The 18,109-nt window shown below is 40.2% G+C and overlaps 1 protein-coding gene across 5 annotated transcripts in view; it reads left to right on the top strand.

The window, feature by feature from the left end:
* Positions 1-18,109, top strand: part of CTDSPL2 (CTD small phosphatase like 2) — a 91,066-nt gene that overhangs the window by 12,126 nt on the left and 60,831 nt on the right. For 4 of the 5 annotated variants that reach the window (XM_014585101.2, XM_006170743.3, XM_006170741.3 and 1 more), the window contains exon 2: positions 9,552-9,761. In XM_014585101.2, coding sequence (XP_014440587.1) covers positions 9,576-9,761 — 186 coding nt within the window. In that variant the 5' untranslated portion in view covers positions 9,552-9,575. Of the gene's footprint in view, positions 1-15; positions 38-9,551; positions 9,762-18,109 lie in introns of those variants that run through there. The other variant, XM_027769194.1, reaches the window with a different exon arrangement.

Below are 18,109 nucleotides of genomic sequence, written 5' to 3'. Positions count from 1 at the left end.
TGAAAGAGAGTATACTGATACAATAGTTTTGTCCCAGGTAATCCATTAAGAATTCCTCATGTATAATGGCATTTAGGTAGAAATGTGTGCACTCAAGACCATGATATCAATTTATTGAATTTATACTTGTACAATTATTGTAATTTTACTGTTAACATGAGACAATTTGCAACTGTGATTGTGTACCTCAAAGATTGCTTGGCATCAGGGATTTTTGTGAGGAGGAAGGAAATGTGAGAACAAAAACATTTTTAGTTTTAGGTACAGGCCCTTTTTTTTTTGGAGAGATTTTTGCTATAGGGCACCACAGAGACAGAAAGCGAGAAATCACCCCCTAGAGGGTTATGGCCACGCCGTAATCCCTTCTCCTCCATTCTCCTCTCAGGATCTGGACACACATGCACACGCGCCTGGCGTGAGTTTAAGCCACCAGGTCTGGGACTTAAACCATGGTTGGCTACATAGGAGTCCAGCAACATAGCCATTACACCAACAGCTGGTCACATATAGGCCTTTTTTTGTGCAAGAAATGATTATTGCAGTGAGACTTGTGTTCAATGACATGGGTTTTCCTCCCATTATGTGGTCTTTTTAAAAGGAAATGGGAACCAGAGTTGTGTTCAGCAGAGTTTAAGTTACCTTATATGACAGGTTACTGGAGTCAGATCTCTACCTTCAGGACTCAGGCAGTCTAGTACAATTAAAGATTACTTCAATATAGTATGTTAAGAGCTAATGTAGAAATAAGCACAGGGTTTACACAGGCTTGGGTAACTCAACTTATTGGGGTACAGGATAGTTGGGCTGAGGTTTTTTTTAATAAGAATTATTTTATTATTTTATTGGAACATATTTATATTTATTTGAATTTGACCAGAGAGAGAGAGTGAAGCGGGCAAGAAAGCAAGCCACCAGGTCCGATACTCAAACCACAGTCGTCAGGTCCAGTACTCAAACCACAGTCAGCCATGTGGTAGTCCAATGCCCTTAACCATACCACCTGCCAGCCCCAGGGCAGGTGGTGTGGTTAAATAAAATAATTCTTTTAAAAAATATTCTTTCAGATAATTCTTATCCTTGCTTAAAACTCAGCCCTGAGTGAGTGAGTGAGTGACAGTGAGAAAGCAAGCTGCCAGGTCTGGGGCTCGAACCGTGGTCAGCCACATCGAAGCTCAGCACCACACTACTTGCTGGCCCCTGAAAGAGTATTTTTTATATTTGTTTGGAGATGTTTTTGCTATAGGGTGCGTGCACTTGCCAGAAAGAGACAAACAGAAAGCGAGAAATCCCCCCCCCCCGAGGGGCGTGGCCACGGCCCAGTCCCATTTCCTCCATTCTCCTCTTGGGATCTTGGGCACGCATGCACACACACCCGACATGTGTTTAAGCCAGTGGGTCTGGGACTCTAACCGCGGTCAACTACATGGGAATCCAGTGACGTAGCCATTACGCCAACTGCTGGTCCCTGAAAGAGTATTTTTAATAGTGAAGAACAGAAGCATAGATAGAGTACAGTGTGTGAAGGGAAGAGTTATTACTACAATAGGGAAGAGTGAGGGAACAAATATCAATGAAGACTGGAGATTAGATCTTACAAGGTTTTATACATAAAGCTAGAGTTGAGTCTTTATTTTGAAGACACTTGATGGGAAACGGAAACCTGTTGAGAGGAATAGGGTGATTTATGTGATGCAGAGGATGGGCTTAAAAGGAGACAAGACAAGAAAGATCTTTACAGGTCAAACTGCCAGGTTGGTGATTACGGGAGATACGGAAAAGGAATAATAACTAAGATGTCTTAGGGCAGCTTCTAAGTTTCTAGCTTGTTTGATTAGATGGTGGTAGCATTACCTCTGATCAAAAATGTAGAAGGAAAGTGCCGGCCTGGTGGGGCGGTCAGTATTACACTGGACTGAAGTGTTAGGAGCAGTGAGGCCAACTGTGAGTTTTGTTCTTAGCCTGATAGAAACATGCTGGGTGCTGTTTTGTATGCTCAGGATCCTGATGGGCTGGACGGCCTGGGGAAGGGGGTTGCAGTGTCACTAGACTCTTGTTAGAGGTGCCCCCACTCCCTGCCCCCACCTCTGTTGTGCATACATTTACTTTCTTATCATTAATGAAATAAATTAACTTAAAAAAAAAAAAGTAGTGGGGCCAGCAGGTGGCGTGGTAGTGAAGGTGCTGCATCCTACACGGCCTATTCCACGATTTGAGTCTTGGTCCAGGTGTTGAGAAAAGCATGCTGGGCACATGTGCATGAATGGCCAAGATCACAAGAAGAGAATAGAGAAGGGGCTGTGGTGGCCATTTCTCCTAAGGGATGATTTGTCACTCTCCTTCTGTCTCTCTCCAGCTAGTACTTGTGTCTTATGGGGAAAAAAAGTGAAACATCCAGAAAAGAATGTAGTAGGAAAAATATAGCAAAAGGAGTAGGTTTTGGTATGGACTGGGCTGGGAAAAGTGAATTCAGTTTGGGGTCAAGTAAATTTAAGGTGCCAAGTGAAAGTGTTGAGAAGGCATTTGGATGCTAGTTTGAAATTTAGAGGTAGTCAGAGAAACTAACAAGATTGATGTTGCAATTTTTTTTCAATTCCTAGAGAGCATGTACACTCCCCAGAGAAAGATATTAAAAAGGGGCTTGCAGGTGGCTTGGTGGTTAAGGGCACTGGGCTCTCACATGGTCTACCACGGTTCAAGTCCCATACCAGGCAACTTGTTTTCTCACTTTCCCTCTCTTTCTCTCTTGCTGTGGCCCATTCTGGTCAAATTAAAATAAGTAAATAAAGAAAAATAAAGTTAAATAAAATATTTCTTTAAAAGAAAAAAAGAGACATTAAAGAGGGGGGAAAGCACCCTCCAGTGTGGCGTGGTCTTGTAATCCCTTCTGCTCCATTTCCCTGTCTGGTCAGGATTTGGGGCAGGCATACACATATACCCATCACAGTTTTTAGGCTGCTGGGGCCTGGATTTTTCTGCGGTTGGTCATGTGAGATTTAGCTGTCTTACCTACCAGGCCACTGAGCTGGCCTGCCTGTAGATTTATTTCTTAAGTTTGCTCATTTCCTAGTCTTTACTTGTTTATTCTATTTAAACAAACAAAAAAAAGATCTATTTATTTATTTGTTGTGATTTCCAAGCCACCAGGTCTGGGACTCAAACTATGGTTGGCCATTTGGGAATCCAGCTTTTGCAACCACCACGCCTCCTGCTGGCCCTTTATTTTATTTTTTATTGATAATAGAGAATTTATCTATTAATGGAGAGCTATAGAACTGAGAAGATGTGCTAAATTCTAATAGAAATAGTAGGATAGCAAGATGATGCTGGAAATTTTTATTTAAAACTTTTCCCTTGGGCAGGTCTCATGGCCTAGTGGTTAAGGGGACCAGACACCTCATAACTGACTGTGCAGTTTGAGTCCTGACTCTGGTAGCTTGTAAAACACTCCAGGCTCATGTGCATGTGTGCCCAAAATCCTGATAAGCTAGAGAAATGGAGACGGGATTGTGGCATGACCATGCCCCTTTTGGGGGTTCTTTCTTCCTTTTTCTCTTTCTAACTTTGATACTGTCTTTGGCAAGTGCACGTGCCCTCTGGTAATTACAAAAAATAAATAAATGATGATACTTTCCTTTACATTTAAGTAATAAAGTTGGGTTATTGCAGATGTTATGTAGGTAACACTTAACCTGTACGTGGTCCAGTTCATAGGTACTGTCTTTTTTATATATATATAATTATTTATTTATTTTTATTTATTCATCCATTTATTTAATTTGACCAGAGAGAAACAGAGAGAGAGAGAAAAAAGGTGAGAAAGCAAGCCACCAGGTCAAGGACTCGAACCACGGTCAGCCATGTGGGAGTGTCCAACACCTTAACCTCCAGTAAAATGTTGAATGGAAGTGGTAATAAACACCCTTTGTTTCTGATTCATAATGTGCTGTGGATTTTTCACAGATGCTTTTTATTGACTTGAAGTTTTCTTTTATTCCTAGTTGACCATTTTTATTATGAAAAGGCACTGGATTTAGTCAAATGCTTTTTCTGTATCACTTGACGTGATCATGTGGATTTTTTTTTTTTCTACTAATAGGATATATTTATTGATTTTCAAATGTTGAACCACTCTTGCATATCTGGAATAAACTGGTCATAGTATATAATCAGTTTATGCTGTTGGTATTTTGTCAAAGATATTTGCATCTATCTTTGTAATTTGTGGGATTTAGCTGCTTTAACTACCAGGTCATGAGCTAGTCCTTTTTTTCTCCCCCAAATTTGCTCTGTGCTAGAAAGAGAAGGAAAGTGAGATAGTACCCTACAAGAGGGATGATCATGCCACAATCTCTTCTCCATTCTCTTCTTGGGATCTTGGGCACCCTTGCACAAGGGTCTGGTGTGTTTTTCAAGCTGCTTTGTCTAAGACTCAAACCACACAGCCATGTGGGATCCAGTTGCCCTAACCACCACACCACCAACTGGCCCTGGGATGGCCCTTATTGACATAATACTTAATTTCTCTTGTGGTTTCTTGCTTGACATATTCATTATTTGGAAGTTTATTAATTTTTATGTATTTATTAATTTCTCTCATTTCCTTTCTTGTGATTTTTTTTCTTTTTTTCTTTTTTAGTTTTTTTGCCATAGGGTACATGCGCTTGTCCGAGAAAAAGGGAAAGTGAGAAATCATCTCCCAGTGGGGATGGCTACACTGTAATCCCTGTCCTTCCGGTCTCCTCCTGGGATTTTGGACATGCATACACATGTGCCTGGCCTGATTTTCAGGCTTCAGGTCCAGGACTTGAACTGCTGTTGACCATGTGGAAATCCACACCTTAACCACTACACTGCCTACTGGCCTTGTGTTGTGATATTTGATTCCATTGTAGTGGACATGGCATACTCATAGGATTTCAGTCCTTTTCCAGCGGTTAGTGTAATGGCTATGTCGCTGGACTCCCATGTAGTCGACCGCGGTCCGAGTCCCAGACCTGGTGGCTTAAAGTCACACAGGGTGCGTGTGCATGCATGCCCAAGATCCTGAAAGGAGAATGGAGGAGAAGGGATTGTTGCATGGTCATTCCCCCGGGGAGTGATTTTTCACTTTCTGTCTCTCTGTCACTCTCTGTCTTTCTGGCAAGTGCATGCGCCCTATAGCAAAAACATTTAAAAAAAAAAAGAATTATTTTATGTCCTGACACATGTACTGTCTTGGAAAATATTCCATGTGTAAGTTGAGAATGTTTTACTATTGGATATTATATATATGTTAGGTCTTAGCCGTTCAGGCTTTTGTTGATCTTTTGTCTAGTTATTTATTGAGACTTATTTTAAGGCTTAGCATCCAGTCTAAGTTGATCATTCTATGATCAACTGAAAAGTATGTGTTTTTTTCATCTATTCTGTGAGCGGTCAGTTTTCTTTTTTTTAACTTGTGGTAAAAGTGTGTGTGTTTGGGGGGATGTGGTCACACCCTCCCAACAGGATCTGGTCGTGCTGTAATCCCTTTCTTCAAGACTTGCAGCTTATCAGGATATTCTGTGAACTTTTGTGGGCGCCTGGTACATTTCAGGTGGACATGACTGAAGATTGGCCATGTAGCTTCCAGCACTGCAGTCTAGCTCACCTTCAGCTGTAAGAAAGAGGCTAGGGTCAGTGATCAGTTTTGACGTTTCTTAAGGATGTGGTTGTTCCAGCCCTTTCAGATCTATTAAGTACATTTTTATAAGTCCCTATTGGAATGGGGAAAAAAATCTAGCTTTCTTTTTCAAATCCTCTTGTGTTTCTATTTTGTGAATACCTATTTTTTGTTTTTGAGTTCAGAGGACATTTCTTGTAAACTTTCCTGGATCTCTCTTCACTTTCTCCATGCAGCGTGATCAAGCATTTATATATGTAATATATTATAAATATATATACTTATGATATGATAAATATATATACTTACTGACTAGACATTTTACTTCTTGGGAGTAGAGATTATTGTTATCATTTTGTTTCCATTCTGGTAGCAGGTGACAAATAAGTAGTTAAATTTTAATGAGTTTGGGACCAGCAGTTAGCGTAATAATGGCTATATAGCTGGCTATGTAGCTGGCTATGTAGCATAATGGCTCTGTAGCTGGACTCCCATGTAGTCGACCACAGTTCAAGTCATAGACTCAGTGGCTTAAACTCTCTCCAAGCGTGTGTGCGTGCGTGCCCAAGATCCCGAGAGGAGAATGGAGGATAAGTGATTGTGGCGTCGCCATCCCCCCCTCCCCCCCGGGATGATTTCTCGCCTTCTGTCTCTCTGTTTCTGTCTTTCTGGCAACTGCACTTGCCCGATATAGCAAAAGCTCTCCCCCCAAAAAGGTAAAAATAAATAAATAAATAAATAAATAAATAAATAAAGTTTTCCTCACACATTTGTAGAAATTTGTCTCTTCTAGCAGGTTCTGTGTTGCAAACGAATTCAGAAAAAAATTATGCATTAAAAATAGGATTATTGAGGTAATAATATAATAAGATGCCTTGAATAGTACCCCCCACCATTTATTTTGTATTGCCAAAGTCTGTGTGTGCATGGGAAAGAGGAGGAGAGGGAGTGTGCCTAGTCACCCTGCATTCTTATTTTTTCCAGTTTTTCATCCCATCAGGATCCTGGGCACACATGTGTGCTTGGTATGTCTTTCTTTCTTTCTTTTTTTTTTTTGAGAGGTTTTTGCTATAGGGTGCGTGCACTCGCCAGACAGAGAGAAACAGAGAGATAGAAAGCGAGAAATCACCCCCTAGGGGGGGATGGCCACGCCGCAATCCCTTCTCCTCCATTCTCCTCTTGGAATCTTGGGCACACACACACATGCGCCCGGCGTGAGTTTACGCCACTGGGTCAGGGACTCGAACCACGGTTGACTATGTGGGAGTCCAGCGACATAGCCATTACGCTAACTGCTGGTCCCATGGTATGTCTTTCTAATGTCCAGGGCCAGAACTTGGATTCTGATTGGCTGTGTGGGATCTAAATTCCTTTGTGCAGTTCTTAACTGCTGCATTATAGAGCTGGCCCAGTAAGTTCCTTTATAGGTTAACATGGACTCTTTAGAGGAAAGGTAATATTTTATTGACATTTGAAGGCAATGTTTTATGATAACTTAAAACTTAGCACCATTTAGTTATAGGGAAAATAATGGTTTTTTGGAAACATATTTTGGGAGTACTCTGAATATTTATCTTGAATTTGAGGTAAGCTGGGTGGCTTATAAACAACAGAAATTTATCTCTTACAGTTCAGGAGGCTAGGAATTCCAGAATCATGGTGCTGGCAGATTAGGTATCTTACAAAGTCCACTTCCTCATAGCCTGTCATCTTTTCACTGTTAGCTCATGTGGCAGGAGAGGGGTAGGGATTTCTCAAGTTTCTCTTTTGTAAGAGCATTTAATTACGTCATCGAAGTCCCACTTCCAAATACCGTCACGTTTGAGCTTAGGTTTCAACATAAGAATTTGGGGGGGGTGGAGACAGGCACTCATCCTATAGCAGGTGATTTTTGTTGAAGTAGACTGTGTGTGTGTGTGTGTGTGTGTGTGTGTGTGTGATTTCTATAATTATAAAAAACAAACTTTCTAACTGTTGAATTAGTAAAAAGATAACTTCTAAGGCTTCTTAATTGGTCAGTGAAGACTCTGGTTTTGCCAGGAATTTTTATTCTTTTAGGTGTTTAGAGTACTTAGTTGGAATTAGCTATGTCTTGAAATGCATTCACTATTGCAAGTAGTGTTACTGTCCTGTACACTTCATAGCCTTTCCTAATAACATTTTCATTTTGAACCTCAACATGAAAAAATAAATTATACGTTCCTTATACAGGTGAAAAAACACATTTAAGTGGCTATAGTTTCGCTATGACTGAAGTAGAATTAGAATTAACATCTCTTTGGGGCCAACAGGTGGCGTAGGGGCTGAGATGCTGGACTCCCGCTTGGCCAGCCGTGGTTTGAGTCCCAGAACCAGCCACTTGAAACTCACAGCCACTTACATATGTGCATGCTCAAAATCCTAGGAGGAGTGCAGAAAAGGGATGACTGTGTGGCCATCGTCCTGGAGGTTGATTTCACATTCTGTCTCTGTCTCTCTCTGTCCCTCTGGCAAGCACATGTGCCCTGTAGCAAAAAAACAAATCTCCCTCAAAAAAATTAAATGAATAAAAAAGAATGTTTCTTTAATTCTTAGTTTACTAGTTTGTGTATTTGTTTCATAGATTACAATTCCAGGTAGGGTAGGTCCTTAATACTACTACCTTTTTTTTTCTTTTTTTGGTAGAGAGATTTTTGCTATAGGGCCCATGCGCTTGCCTCAGAGGCAGAGAAAGACTGACAGCGAGAAATCATCATTCGGGGGGATGGTCACACCGTAATCCTTTCTCCTCTATTCTTCTTTCAGGATCTTGGGCACAGACATACATGCACTTGGTGTGATTTTTAAGCCACCAGGTCTGGGACTTGAACCACAGTTTACTATGTGGGAGTCTAGCGACATAATTATTATGCCATCTGCAGGTCCCAATACTACTACTTACCTATAAAACGAGTTCAAATAGAAAGTCTTTTTTTCTTTCTGATGTGAATTTAGTGGGTTTTTTTGTTTGTTTGTTTTGTTTTTTTGCTTGTTTGTTTTTTAGATTTTTGCTATATGGTGCATGTGTTTGCTAGAGAGACAAAAAGCTAGAAATCACACACACACACACACACACACACACACACACCCTGGGAAGGGTGCCACACTGCAGTCCCTTCTCCTCCATTCTCCTCTCAGGTTCTTGGGCACAGTGCACATGTACTGGGCGTAAGTTTCAGACTGCAGTTGACTACATGGGAGTCCAGCAATGTAACCATTATGCCGTATGCTTGTCCCCTAAATTCAGTTTTTAAAAGTATTGTATGTGGTAACATTACAGTTTCTCGAAGTGATGCATCTACTCATCACATCTATCTGTATGATTGTTAATTATTAGAATTGCATTCATGGAATTCATTTATTGACTGATGGTTTTTCCTACTGAACTGTGAATTACAGAAGGGCAATTGTGAGTTCCAATTTCTGTTTATTTACTTCATGCTTTCCTTAGCCCATTGCCTTGAATATGGTTTAAGTATACAGTAAATATTTGGCAAATGAATAAACAGCTGATAATGTTGGCCTGGGTGGAGGCAGCGTAGTGTTATGAAATGAATGTGTATACTCTTTAAGGATATATGAGAAATAAGGGATTACCTTATTTCCTCCATAAGCAAGAAAGAGACAGCACCCTTAATGGAGTCTTGGCTTCGTGATTCATTCCCAGCCATCACTTAACCTCCGATCATGGCCAAAGCACATGAGTGGAAGGTCTTCATACTTGAAATGGGAGCCTTCTCATGTGGCATTGTCTCACAGAAGGTCATATATTACCGCTGTAGGTCCTCCTGGGCTTTTTTTTTTTTTTTAAACCAAGAAATAGCTCATAAGAAGCTAGGAACATTTTGAGTACTCTAGTTGAATTTTAATAACCTTTATTTTTCCTCTATAGTTTTACATGTGGCACCCATAAAAGATGAGGCTGAGAACACGGAAAGCTTCTCAGCAATCAAATCAAATCCAAACACAACGTGCTGCCAGAGCAAAGAGGAAATATTCAGATGTTGATGATAGCCTGCCTTCAGGAGGAGAAAAACCAACGAAGAATGAAACCGGCTTATTGTCATCAATTAAAAAATTCATTAAGGGAAGCACACCCAAGGTAAATATTTTACATGATAGTTATATATCATTAAAACTAAAGTTTAGGATTTTTTCTAAGCATGTAAAGATGAGAAAGCTGATATTGCTGGAGTCCACTTGAAGGGGTTGTCTTCATTTTGTTATTTTACCTTTTTAAAAAAATAATTTTATTGAACTTTATTTATTTATTTATTTATTTAAATTTGACCAGAGAGGGACAGAGTGATAGAGAGAGGGAGAGAAAGCAAGCCCCTATGTCTGGGACTTGTACTGTGGTCGGCCGTGTGGAAGTCCAGCACTCTTAGCCACCATACCACCTGCTGGTCCCGTTATTTTACTTTTAAGAGTATTGCATATATATATAAAATGGCATTTCAAGAGGGTGATTTATTTCACTGAACTACTATTCCACTTAGCTCTCTATTCAACATAGTATAATGGAAAGTGAAAGGAATCTTTTTTTCTAACCAACTGAGTTTTATTTGTTGTATAAACCACTTAACATCTTTCAGGTGAAAAAAAATACTAAATTTGGGAACCAGCAGTTAGCATAATGGCTGTGTCACTGGACTCCCTCATAGTTGACCGCGGTTTGCATCCCGGACCCGGTAGCTTAAAACTCAGGTTGGGCACGTGTGCGTGCGTGCCCAAGATCCTGAGAGGAGAATGGAGGAGAAGGGATTGCGGCGTGACCATCCCCCTTGGGGGGGTGATTTCTCGCTTTCTGTCTCTATGTCTCTCTTTGTCTGTCTGGCGAAAGCACACGTCCTATAGTGAAAATCTCTCCAAAAAAAAGAAATAAAAATACTAAATTTGAATAAAGATTACAAAATGAATTAGACCCCAATAAAAATGAGCTTTGGGGAGGGAACATAATTCTACTCAGTTAAGACAAACATTTTTATAGACCACAGATTAGTGTTTTTTTTTTTTTGAAGAGGTTTTTGCTATAGGGCACATGCACTCACCAGAAAGACAGAGAGAGACAGAGAGACAGAAAGCAAGAAATCACCCCTCAGGGGGGATGGCCATGCTGCAGTCCCTTCTCCTCCATTCTCCTCTTGTGATCTTGGGCACACATGCACACGCGCCCGGCGTGAGTTTAAGCCATCGGGTCTGAGGCTTGAATTGAGGTCGACTACATGGGAGTCCAGCGACATAGCCATTATGCTAATTGTTGGTCCCAAGATTAGTTTATTTTAAACATCCATCATGCCATGAATTCGTAGGGAATAGGTTCCAGTAGCTCAGGCTCCTTTCCATTGGTTCTCACAAAGTGTGCTTCTCTGGGTGGAGCAGGCTGGCGCTTTAATTGAACCCAGGTACCTTTTTCTTTGGCTTCTTTCTTTTTCTGGTCATTTTCCTTCACACGTCTTAGGAAGCTATCTCTGCTCTTAGAATGCTTAATATGCTCAATAAGCACCTTAATTCTCTTGGCAAGAATCTTGCCCTTGTTTGTTCACAACAATGCCAACAGCATGCTGGGTAACAATGTAGACTCTTCCAGTTTTGCCATGGTAACATTTGTGGGCATTCATTTTTCAATAGTACCCATTCCCTTGATGTCTACAATATCACCTTTCTTGTAGATTCGCATATATATTGCCAAAGGAACCACTCCATATTTTCTAAAAGGCCCAGAGAACATATATTGGGTGCCTCTCCTCTTTCACTTTGTGTTGATCATTTTGGTTAATTACTGGAAGATGGTGGTTCTGGCCAAAAAAAAAGAAATTTTTTTAAGAGAGATTTTTACTATAGGGCATGCATACTTACTAGAGAGACAAAAAGTGAGAAATTAAGCCCCAGAGGGATGGCCATGCCTAATCTCTTCTCCTCTCAGGATTTTGGGCGCACATGCACTAGGCATGAGTTTTAAGTCGCTGGGCCCAAGACTCAAACCATGGTCAACTATGTGGGAATCCAGCAATGTAACCATTATGCTATCTGCAGGTCCCAAGAAATGTTTTCTTACTCTTCTACATGAGCTGTGGCTTTTACTTCTTCTTTTTTTTTTTTTTTTTTTCATTTCAAAGAAAAGTTAGTTTTTTAAATATTATTCACTATGTGATTAGGTGAATCCTTTTGTCTATCTGAATTCAACAATAGCGGGAAAACAAACTTATTAAAGGAAAGTGTGGGGGCCTATAGGTGGCATGGTGGTTGGGGTGCTGGATTCCTACATTGCTACTGTGATTTAAGTCTTGGACCTTGTGGCTTGCTTTCTCATTTACTTACTTTCTTTCTCTCTCTCTCTCTCTGATCACTACACATGTCCTGTGGCAAATTAATAATAATAAATAAAATGAAATAAGTCTTAAAAAAAAAAAAAAGTACAGACACTGACCAGAAGTCTTATGCTTGAAATTCATACTTGAGGGACCTAAGGAGAATTACTTACTTCTGTAAGCCTTAGGAAGATAGTAAAATGAGACTAATACCAACTGCTTTGTCTATCTTAAGAATTTTTTCAGGGGCTAACTCCATAGTCAAGTTATGTGTGTGTGTGTATATATATATATATATATACATATATATATATATATATACACACACATATGTGTGTGTGTGTGTGTGTGTGTGTATATATATATATATTTTAATCAATGCTTCAATGTATTTTTTAAGAATTCCTTTATTTAACATTTATTTATTTATTTCACCAGAGAGGGACAGAATGAGAGACAGAGAAAAGGGAAGTGAGAATGCAAGCCACCAGACCCCAGACTTGAACCATGGTTGACCATGTGGGTGTCTAGTGCCCTTAATCACCACGCCACCTCTTGGCCCCATAGTCAGGTTATCAAATAGCCGAGCCCACACGGCTGAATGTGGTTTGAGTCCTGGCTTTAGCTACTTGAAAAACATGTTGTAAGGACCAGCAGGTGTCATAGTGGTTAAAGTGCTGAACTCCCACATGGCCAATTGCAGTTTAAGTCTCAGATCCAGCAGCTTGAAAATCATGCCAGGTATTTGTGCCTAAAATCCTGAGGAGAATGGAAGGGAGGGGATTGTGTTGTGGCCATCTCCCCGGGGAAGTGATTTCTTACTTTCTCTCTGTCTCTTTCTCTCTCTGGCAAGGGCGTGCACCCTGTGGCAAAAAATCTTTAAAAAAAGAAAAAATGTGCTGGGTTCCTGTGAATGTGTGCCTCAGATCCTGACAGGATAAGAGAAATGTAGGAGACAGGATTATAGTGTGATTATGCCCCTTTAGGGATACTTTCTTTCTCTGTTGCTCTGATAAGTGCATGTGCCTTTTGGCATTTTTTGTTTGTTTTTATAGAGGTTTTTTCTTTAGGGCACATGTGCTCACCAGAGAACAAGACAGAGACAGTGAGCAGGAAAGTGAGAAATCACCCCTCAGGAGGATGGCCATGTCACATTCCCTTCTCCCCTATTGTTCTCCTGGGATCGGGGGCACCACAAACACAGGTCTGACGTGAGTTTTTACCATGGGTGCATGTACTTGACTGGAGAGAGAAAAGGAAAGTGAAAAATCATTTCTTAGGAGGGATGGCCATGCCATAATTCCTTCTTCATATGCACCTTGCTGTTTTTCAAGCTGCCAGGTCTGGGTCTTGAACAGCAGAGTTGGCCATGTGGGTTCCAGTATCTTAATCATCATGCCACCTGCTACCTGCATCCCCCACCAGCAATTTTTTAAAAAATGATTTTTTTGATAAAATGGCAAAACAGATGGAAAAGCTGTTTAAGAAACTTTAATGTACTCTATGAATGCATAGCATTGTCATTAATTGTATGTTGATTTTGTTAGGACTTTTTAGTACTTGGGTGTTTTCCCTGTAAGTTAATTACATGATATAATTTGTATTATCATGCAAGTTTATCACTCGAATAAGTAGAAAATAAATCACTATGATAACTTTTTAATAGCATTATATTTTATTGTAGTAGAATTAACAAAACCTAATTGTAAACATTGATGAAGATTTTAAAGTACTCTGTGTTTGTAAAGGGTAGTTATTTGTTTTAATGACTTTGTTTTGTTTTTCTAATACTATAACTTTTGTTATTTTAAATAAAAAGAGTTTCCAGAACATTTTTAAAGCCGATTTATATAAACCTATTTTTTTTTTTTTTAAGAATTACTTTATTTGCCTTTGTTGGTTTGTTTTAATTTGACCAGAGAAAGACAGAGTGAGAGAGAGAAAGCAAGAAAGCAAGCTGCCAAGTCGGGGTCTTGAACCATGGTTGACCATGTGGGAGTCCATTGCCCTTAACCCCCCATGCCACCTGCCAGCCCTAAACCTATTCTAGTGTTACTATCTAACAACGATCAGATTCCTCCAGAAACATGTATTCTGATCTCTGAATTCCTAATGGGTTGTCATTATCTCTGTTGATGGAAAGTTTAATGTTTATCAGTTCATTCTCCTGAAACTGCTTATCATGTTAAGTAAAATATATCTACCCTTTACTTTTCTGATGTTATTTTTCTTATATTCTTTCTCTCAAAAAGCGATACTGTATTTCCTTACATGTTCAAATAGAAGTCCTCATTATCTAGTCTAAGTGTTTCTAGTTTTCTTTTTATTTATTTATTTATTTATTTATTTATTTCTTTTTTTTTGGAGAGGTTTTCGCTATAGGGCGTGTGCGCTCGCCAGACAGACAGAGAGAGAGAGACATAGAGACAGAAAGCGAGAAATCACCCCCCGGGGGGGTTGGTCACGCCGCAATCCCTTCTCCTCCATTCTCCTCTCGGGATCTTGGGCACGCACGCACACGCGCCCGGCGTGAGATTTAAGCCACCGGGTCCGAGACGCTAACCGCGGTCGACTACGTGGGAGTCCAGCGACATAGCCATTACGCTAACTGCTGGTTCCCTCTAGTTTTCTTTTATGATACTTTGTCCTATACATTCCCATTTTGGTTACCTTTTCCTATTATTCATGTAAATTAACTATCAGAAATGAAAATAGTTTTTCCCTGTCTTCTGAGTTTTATTCATATTTACTTTCTTTAACCAGGAACTTGAACTATACAGTCTACTCTGTGGAATCCTGCTGCCTTAACCACAAACCCACTGGCTGTCGTTTGATCTTTTTTAACCTGCCTATTTAATCAGTTATGAAGTGAGAGGATATAGTGTTCAGCTATTATTGCGAATGTGTCTGCTTTGCCTGTTACTTCTGTCAGTTTTTGCTTCATCTATTTTGAATATTTGTTGTTAAGTAGATATCTTTTTTTTCTTTAGTTTTTGCCATAGAGTGCTTACACTTATTGGAGAGACACAGAAAGATAGAAAGTAAGATATTACCCCCTAGAGAGGATGGCCATGCCACAGTCCCCTCTCTTTCATTTTGTCTCAGGATTTTGGGCACACATGCACATGTGCCCAGTGCGATTTTTAAGCTGCCAGGCCTGGGACTTGAAGTGTCTGCCATGTGGGGGAGTCCTTGTGCCTTGACCACCATACCACTTGCAGGCCCTGGTACATACACATTTTTAATTGTATGGTGTGAATTGTTCTTGTTGCTGCTATGAAATATCTCCCCTTATCCCTAGTGATATTATTTGTCTTGAAATTTACTTTGCCCAATATTGATAGAGCCACAAAGCTTTCACTGTTTGCATGATGTCTTTTTCCACCCTTTAACCTGCTTGTTTATATTTAAATTGCCATGTTTGTTTATATTTGAACATAATTAGTAATGTGGTTGAGTTTAAAGTCTTCTAATGTATCATTTATCCTATATTTATCCTGTTTATAATTTCTTTTTTTTTTCTTTTTAGTGAACTGGCTATCTTTATTTTTCTCCTTTAATAACTTTTTTAAATATTAGCTTTGTTGAGGTGTAATTAAGTGTAATAAAATACAGCTATTTAAGGCCAGCCAGGTGGCATGCTGGTTAACGTGCCTGGATCCCACATGGCCATCTGCACAGTTTGAGTCCTGGACCTAGTGGCTTGAAAACCACTCCAGGCACATGTGTGTGCATGTCCAAAATCCTAAGAAAAAAATAGAGGAGAGGGGATTGTAGCATGTCATCTCTCCTGGAGGATGCTTTCTCACTTTCTCTGTGTGTATATTTGTGTGTGTGTGTTTGTCTGTCCCTGTGTGTTTCTCCTCGGTGAGTGTATCTACCCTACAGCTAAAATGTATGTACATACATACACACACATGCCTATTTAAAATGTATTCTAACAGATTTACACACATGATGAAAGTATTCTGAGGGCCTTTGCAGGCAACCTCTCAGCATCACTTTTTTTTTTTTTTGGATAACAACTGATCTGCTTTCTTTCATTGTAAATTGTACTAGTCTTTTATAGAGTCTCACATGATTGTAATTATATAGTGTGTCACTTCCTTCACTCAGCATAGTTTCTTAATTTTCTTTTAAAGGGAGATTTCTGCTGAAGGGCACATGTGCTTGCTCTAGATAGAGACAGACAGAAAAGCAAGAAATCGCCCCCAAGGAGGGGTGGCCATGCTGCAGTCTTTTCTCTTCCATTGTCCTCTCGGATTTTGGGCACACACATAATGCGCCTGGTGTGTTTTAAGCCGTCAGTTCTGTGACTGGAACCATAGTCGGCCACATGGGAGTTCATTGAGGGTTCAGTGATGTAATCAGTATGCCATCTGCTGGTCCCAGCATAAAGTTTTTCTTGTTGTGGTTTTTTTTTGTTTTGTTTTGTTTTTTGTTTGTTTGTTTTTTGAGAGAGAGATTTTTGCTCTAGAGCATGTGCTCACCAGAGAGACAGAAATCTAGAAATCACCCCTCCCCCCACAATGGGAATGGCCAGGCCATAATCCCTTCTCCTCCATTCTCCTCTTGGGATCTTTTTTTTTTTCCTCCAAACTCCAACATGTGTACATTTCTCACTGGTCCTCCTCTTGGGATCTTGGACACACACACACACATGCACCTGGCCTGAGTTTTAAGCCACCAGGTCCATGCTCTTGACTACATGGGAGTCCAAGGACATAACTTTTATACTCAATCTGGTGGCCCCAAGGCTATAAACATATTATCATCTCCCAAAGCTTTTCTTCTCTCCTTTTACAGTTATTATTATCTGTGTGTGTGTGGTAAGAACAGTATCATTAGTTGTAGGCATTATGCTGTTTAGTAATAAGTAATAGTCCTCAATTTGAATTTCAAATTCAGTAGCTTTTAGTACATGTGCAGAGTTGTGCAACTGTTACTGCACTCTGTTTTAAAACATTTTCGCCACATCCAAGAAACTGCTTTTTGACTGTCATCTTTCAGTTCCTCTGTGCGCTTCAGTCCTAAGCAATCCTTGTCCATTTTCTTCATCTAAAAGTTGGCCCTATTCTACAGATTTTATACATATATATATATATATTACATGTACATATACAAACATGTGTGTGCATGTGTGTATATATATAATTTCTTCCATATATATGTATGTATATGTATAATTTTATGTGTATATATGTATAATTTCTTCCATGAGAGAGGAAAACAGAGACAAAAAAGTGACAGGCACCTCCAACAGGGTCCTTCACACATAATCCACCATGGAAGATAAACTCTGATATTTAGGTGAACTGGATCACAAACAGAGGGGCTGGGTGGTGGGTAGTGGTGCTGGGGGAAAACATGGTGTTCTGCGAGGCTAGCCTACATGGGGTTCTAGATTTGCATCTGGCCACCTCCTTGAGTACACTTAGCCTGCACATACTTGTGATCTGGGGCTGGCTGAAGCCGGAGTTGGATTGCAGGTCAATCCCCTATTGGGGGTGGTATATCTGATTGTCTGTCTGTCTGTCTGTCTGTCTGTCTGTCTCTCTCTCTCTCTCTCTCTCTCCTGTGGAAGAAATAAACTTCAGGTCAAGCCCTGTAGCATAGCAGTTAAGCATTTTACATTGGGAGCTGAATCCCACATAGGCGACCATGGTTCAAGTCCTGGCCTTGAAAAACAAGGGCATGTGTGTGAGCATGCCCCAAAACCTGTAGTCCCTTCTCATTATTCTGTCAGGATTTAGGGCAGGCATGCACATGTGTCTGGCATGATTTTCTAGCTGCAGGGTTCAGGACTTGAACCACGGTTAGCCATGTGGGAGTCCAGTGCCTTAATCACCATGCCACCTGCTGGCCCATGTTTACTCATTTTGTGTCCCTTCTAGTTTCATCTTTATTTCCAAAATGCTTTTATTTTTATTTATTTTGTTCAGTCTTTTTTCTGATTTTCTGTAGTTCTGATAATTTTTTATCACTTCAGTAGTATCTTTTGTCTTTTTTTGAGGGGGGCGGGGTTTGCTATAGGGCCCCTGTGCTGGCCAGAAAGACAGAGACAGAGAGACAGGAAGTGAGAAATCACCCCCCAGGGGGGATGGCCATGCCACAGTCCCTTCTCCTCCATTCTCCTCCA

The sequence above is a fragment of the Tupaia chinensis genome, unplaced genomic scaffold (assembly GCF_000334495.1).
Source record: "Tupaia chinensis unplaced genomic scaffold, TupChi_1.0 Scaffold148874_1, whole genome shotgun sequence".
Lineage (NCBI taxonomy): Eukaryota > Metazoa > Chordata > Mammalia > Scandentia > Tupaiidae > Tupaia > Tupaia belangeri.
Note: the sequence above shows the minus strand (reverse complement) of the source record. Positions and strands in the feature narration are given on the sequence as shown.